Source organism: Dipodomys ordii, unplaced genomic scaffold (assembly GCF_000151885.1).
Source record: "Dipodomys ordii isolate 6190 unplaced genomic scaffold, Dord_2.0 Scaffold55, whole genome shotgun sequence".
NCBI lineage: Eukaryota > Metazoa > Chordata > Mammalia > Rodentia > Heteromyidae > Dipodomys > Dipodomys ordii.
In genome coordinates, this window is record NW_012267271.1 from 4088558 (window position 1) to 4094821 (window position 6264).

Sequence of the window (6264 nt, forward strand, 5' to 3'; positions counted from 1 at the left end):
CTGGCCGAGGATGGAGGGACACCCAGTGGCTGCACAGGGAACAGACTGTGGAGGCTCCAGTGGCCCTGACAGTGCCTGTTGCATGCCTTCTGGATTGGAACATGACTAATGCTGTCATAAGTCAGGAGGAAGGACAGAGCACCTCAGTGTCCAGAAGAGGCTTCTTCCTTCCATTCATTTCCCACCCACCCATTTTTTTTTTAACCTGGAAACAACTTGTTGCCCCCTATATCTGAATCAAATTCCTCCTAAGGAAGCCAAGTTCCTCTAGGGGGAGACGTGACTCTCCACACCTTCAGGAAGTACCTGCCCAGTGACACCTGGACAGGACTCCATGCCCTGTACTTGTCCCCATGGTACACAGCTCTTCTGCATCAGAGCAGCTCAGACCCATTTCTCAAGGCCATCTCTCCCTGGGGAGATGGGGATGGGGGACCTGGCCTGCCCAGGAAACCTGCATACCTGCATGGTAACTGCTCAGGGCTCAGCGTGCTGGCCTGAGACATCTTATGATTCCGTGCTGCTAGGTCCCATACAAGCTTAGGGACATGGGCGACCTGGCTAATCAGCACCATGCTGATCCTCACACATAGAACACTAGAACTGACTGAGTCTATCTACATGTTTGTGAGAGAGTGAAAAAGGTTCCAGCACAGTTGCTCAGAGTTTTTTTTTTGGTCGGTTGTGGGGCCTGAACTCTGGGCCTGGGCACTGTCCCATACGTGGTGCTTAGGAATCGAACCCAGGGCCTCATGCATGCAAGGCAAGCACTCTACCACTGAGCCACCTTCCCAGCCCCCTCAGAGTCACTCTTCTGGTGAAGCCAAACAGCGTTGAAATTTCATCACAATTCAGCCAACCCTTACCAAGCACCCACTCTATTTGGGGCACAACTGTACAGAACAAATGTGTAACGAGACATGGAGGGATGAGGCACTGAATAATTTTTTTTTGTCGGTCGTGGGGCTTGAACTCGGCCTGGGTGCTGTCCCTCAGTTCTTCAGCTCAAGGCAAGCGCTCTACCACTTGAGCTACAGCGCCACTTCCGGTTTTCTGGTGGTTTATTGGAGATTAGTGTCTCACGGTCTCTCCTGCCTGGGCTGGCTTTGAACCGCGATCCTCAGATCTCAGCCTCCTGAGTAGCTAGGATTACAGGCGTGAGCCACCAGCACCTGGCTTAATTTTTTAACTGTAAACACAACTAATCTCTCTCTCTCTTCTTGTTTCCACTCAGCGCCCGCTATGGGCACTGGCATAAGAATAAGGCCCCAGGAGAGTACCGCAGTGGCCCCCGCCTCATTATTTTCATCCTTGGGGGCGTGAGCCTGAATGAGATGCGCTGTGCTTACGAGGTGACTCAGGCCAATGGCAAGTGGGAAGTGCTGATAGGTAAGTAGGGCATGCAGGCTAGAGACACAGGCTGCCTCTTCGCACTGTTAATCCATCCCATGCTTTGGTTTCGCGTTCTGTCCTAGCTCCCCATCACCCCAGCAAAACATAGTCTTAGGTAACTATTTGTGTGGCAGAAACTTAAGGGGTCAAGGGTTTCTTCCTCATGTCTGCCCTACTGTATCTTTCAGCATCGTGAGGCATTGAGTACCTGGTCATCCGATCCAACAGACTCAGGCTCAGCTCAGTACTGCCACTGCTAGAAAGTGGCTGGAGTACTCAGGCTTCCATTTCCTTCCTACCAGAACAGTGTAGGACGCCCACTTACAGCCTTCACCCAGACCTGATGAGTGTCAGGTTCCTAGCACTGGACTGTGGGTGGGAGGGAAACCATTACCCTCCTTCCTCCACCCCTCAGTTGAAGTTGTATTGACAGCAAGTGAGCAGATACTGTCTGGAGCCTCCTGGCCTGACTGCTAGTCCCCATTAAGTCCCTTAACTGGCTCCTGCTGCTTCTAGTCTCCCTGTCCTTTTTGATGCTTCCTGTCAGTTTCCAAAAGAGAGGAAGTAACTCTTGGAGCTGTCGTAACACAGCAGGAGACACTTGTACTTCTCGCCTCCAGGAGCATCTATAGCTTCTAGGGCTGGCGGAGGAAGAGCGAGCTGAGACATCTTGCTCTTTCCAGATGCTCTCCTTTTATCCTGCAAGTCCTGAACAAAGTGAAGTGGCTCCTGCCCAGGGGTCCCTCTTGACATTTAGTTGCAGGAGACTGTCATATCTACTGCCCTGGCCAGTCGTCCTTAATAGGACACATTCAAGCTGAGCAAGCTTGGAGACCCTATTTGATCCCCCTTTGGAAGGAGTGTGTACCTGAGGGGGATTTACACTAGGGCTTACAGGTGGCCGCATGGGCCATTTACATGTGAACTGCTACAGAGAGGCGAGGCCTGAGCTGCCCCATCTGGGAAGGCATCCTGACCCCCTACATCAGTCATAATCCCAGGCGCAGTCATTATCATGATAACAAGTCATCCAGTTTGGGGTGACCAAGTCACACTGCCTGCAAGTGAGTAGGCTCCTTAGGCCAGTCCACCTAGATGGTCCTGAGGCTGTGGGCCAGAAGGAAGATTGTGCCCCTCCCCCACTCTGCAGGCTTCCCTGGTCTGGTCACCAGTTCTCCCAGTAATTGTTTTTCCTTTTCTGTGGTAGAGGCCCCATAGTAGAGCTCTGTTCCCTGCTTGCATATATGTTGCATGAATGTATTGATAAATCTGAGCTCACACACCACTTTCCCACACAGAAGTCATCTTAGCCAGGCTTTGGGTGTGAACCTTCCTCTTCTGCTTTCGACCTGCCCAAAGTTCCTTAGGGGGAGGTGGGAATCTAGGGATAGAAAGTCACCTGTGTGGGTTCATGGAGAGGGGTCTGACCACTTAGACAGTTGCTGTCCGCTGCGTGGCCTCACCTGCTTTATGCATGCCAGCCCCTTGCTGCCTGTGTGTGCGTGTGCGCATGTGCGCGTGTGCGTGTCTTGCTTTTTTCATGCCTCATTGGCTGCGTAAACTGTAGGCCTAAGTTGGCATGCTCCTGTAACGTACCTTTGTTCAAGCAGTCAGCTGGCCTCTGTTCTCCCACAGGTTCTACTCATATTCTTACTCCCACCAAATTTCTCATGGACCTGAGACACCCCGACTTCAGGGAGTCCTCTAGGGTATCTTTTGAGGATCAGGCTCCAACAATGGAGTGAGAGCCAAAGAAACAAAGTAAAAGCAGCTTATTACAGAAAAGAAACTCTTCCACTCTGAAGGGTTTTCTTTGATTATTCCGTCACTCTTTCTTTACTTTTCCCTTTTTAGTTTATTATTTCTTTAATTTTCTTTTAACAAGAAAATGCTTGCAGTTCTTAACACCGATTGAAAATGTGTCCAGTGCTGCCGTCACACCCTGGGCTCCGACCTGCCGGGTCCCTCATGCCTTGGGTGACACCGCTCAGCAGACAGCTGCGGGCCTCTTGGTTTAAACCAAAGTAATGTAGCTATGTAGGCAACCCTTAAAGAGGGAGCTGGAACTAAGGGGTACCTGAGGCATGGTTTCCCAGCCTGCTGTCCCAGGGGTTAACTTGTGGGCACCACAGGAAAGTAGCCTCCTGGCAGTAATGTGGTTTGGAAGTTTGAGGCCAGAGAAGAGAACACTCAGAGAAGACGGGAAGAAGCGGGGAGGGGAATGGCAACAGGTACCTGATGGTGAGACAGCTCCCAGTAGACTCTAGGTCAGTGGAAGACCCACCAATGAGTACCTTTTCCTAGGACAGGCCCTTTAGTGAACCAATTCAAGGGGTGATTGGTCTCAAGCCCTTGATGACCGCACTTCTTCAGTGGGAAGAGCTTTCCTCACATGCTCCTCTGCAGAAAACAGCACGCACAGGTCACTTCTTTCCGAGCTGCTTTTAGTTTATCCCCCTGTGGCTAGTCACCTCTCCTCCCGCTGAAGCCTCTCGATATATGGTCTAGAGCCCTTTAGGAGACATTGTTCTGGATATTTGTATAGTGTAAAGAGTTCTGTCTTCTCTCTTCTACCAAGCTTGCTACCTGGTAGCATCTTTTCTGTTTGATTCTATATTGTCCTTGTTCCTTCCTCTCCCTTTCCTGCCTTCCCAGGCGGTGGGAACCGCACTTCATAAGTGGTAGGATGAAGCCCTAATTTTCTTTTCTTTTCTTTTTTCAAGCTCTAATTTTCTAAGGGAAAAAAAAATGCCCAAATTTTCTAGAAGCACCTTGATAGTGTGTTAACCAGAGACATGTTTCTGTGTGCCACTGGTAGGCAGGTAGACAGCATTTGCTACAGGATGTATTTTAAAATGTCTTTAATATTAGGTCAATACTTCAGTGACAGACAACAGACCATCTACAGTGTCTGAAAGAAACAGAGCCCCACAGCCCCGGGTTCCTGTGAGCACTGGTTCTGGGGTTCCCTGCTTCTAAACAAGCTACTTCTTTGCAGCGTGTTCTCCTCTGTTTCATGGTCAGTCAGCTGAGAAGGTCTCAGCTGCCATTGGAACAGCGAGAAAATGAGTCAACAGTGATTGTACATGCCTGGCTTCTAGAGTAATTTGCTGAGTAGTTTGGATTCTATAGTTTAACTAAGAAGCAGTAAGGCATAGAGTCTGAACACCAGCAACCAAGAAATAGCTTTCAGATGACTTGGATTAATAGCAGCCAATCTGTTCCCTTTTATAGGACCAAGTAATATTCCTGTTACTTAGATTTATAGAGGCTTCACTGGTTGTTTCCAAGGTCCTATCCTAGAATTATTCTGTCAAAATGGACAGAACAGTTGACTAGATAAACTGACCAAATGGGTCAGTGGTCAGATAAGAAAATTCTAGAGCTTGGGTTTCCTAACACCTTTCTGGCCTTCCTCAAATCTTGAATTTACACGTGAGAAGGTGAGGACACTTCGGGATTAGCATGTGATCAATAAAAAGTTGCTAAATTGAGTCTGCACTGAATTTTACTAGAGAGATAAGGCTGCAGGAATATGCCTCTCCCGCCTGAGAAAATGCTACAAGTTTTCTGCTGGTCTAGACTTTCAGGGAAGCACCCGAGCTCCAGGGGTCCCAGGTCAGCGAAGCAGGTAGTGGTCAGAGGCACAGAGACCCTGGTATTGGAATGATGGCCAACAAGCCAGCCAAAGCTTCCTTTTGCCTGTCCTTGGACTGAAAATCTAAACATCTGGTGTTCCCACTGCCCACTCCTATGAAGGCCCATTCCTCCCCAGGTCTCCAGGAAGGCACATTTTCAAGTACGGAACTCTTTTGTTTAGTTCTTTCCCACCAGGATCTTTCTTTGGAGTGCACTGCTGCATGCGTGCAGGCCTCATGCTCACGCCACCCGTCACTCCTGTTCTGTTCGATTAAGTCCATGTCCAGACCACACAATCCATGCATCATTTTTTACTGCACTTCTTAGATCTTTCTCTTTCTCTCCTTATGAAAAAGTCCTTCATTTTTTAATTTTTTTTTATTTTTTACTTTTGCACTAGAAATATATCTAATTCCATTAGCTTAAACTTTTGCAAGCATTTCTAATCTCTTACAAAGCGCGGTCTCTGCAAGGTAAGGCCTCAGGTCCCCGCCCTTTCCCTCTTAACACCTGAGGTCCCACCTCCATTCCAGCACCCCTTGGCAGGCTCCCCAGACATTTGTGATTCCCCCACCCCCGGGATTTCCATGTACAATCTCACTACCAATCCTGCCCCATGCAACCACTTCCCTTTGCCATGTTTGGAATTTCTCTCCCTGGTTTCACCTGGAGTGCAAGAGAATAAGAAATGCATCTCCTCTGTCTCCTGGGGTGGTGCTGGGCTCCCACACAGGCATTCTGGGACCCTGCCTGAGCCCCAGAATGTGTTTCATGTAGCCACAGTCCCTAAATGTCTCTCATGTGACAGGGCCCCAAGCCCTTCTCCCCTCCCCCACACAGCATCAGTGGACCCAGGCCAGGGAGGGGCGGGAGCAGCGGCAGGGAAGGGAGAAGAACCAGGGAATGAGCTGGCAGCCAGAGCAGGCCAGCTCACTGTCTTCTCTACCTCCCCAGGATCCACGCACATCCTCACCCCACAGAAACTGCTGGACACGCTGAAGAAACTGAATAAAACAGATGAAGAAATAAGCAGTTAAAAACCTAAGCTGCCCCTCCAAAACCCAGCCCCCTTCCCAGAGTGCTCCGTGGCTCCCCAGCGCCATGCCTCGGTTTCTCTGCTGCCTCCCCAGCCCTGCACGCCCTGGCCACCCTCCCCGCGCTGCGGTCTCGTGATTAATAACGCCCTCTTCTTGTTTGAAGCAAAAGAGAATAATGCATTGTGTTTTTTAAAAA

At 49.7% G+C, this 6264-nt stretch overlaps 1 protein-coding gene across 1 annotated transcript in view; it reads left to right on the forward strand.

Annotated features, from left to right (window-relative positions):
* Stxbp1 (syntaxin binding protein 1) overlaps nucleotides 1-6264 on the forward strand; it is a 73031-nt gene extending 66767 nt beyond the window's left edge. Inside the window, exons 18-19 of the mRNA XM_013021321.1 lie at nucleotides 1235-1389; nucleotides 5986-6264. Of these exons, the coding sequence (XP_012876775.1) occupies nucleotides 1235-1389; nucleotides 5986-6068 (238 nt within the window). The 3' untranslated portion in view covers nucleotides 6069-6264. The remainder of the gene's footprint in view (nucleotides 1-1234; nucleotides 1390-5985) is intronic.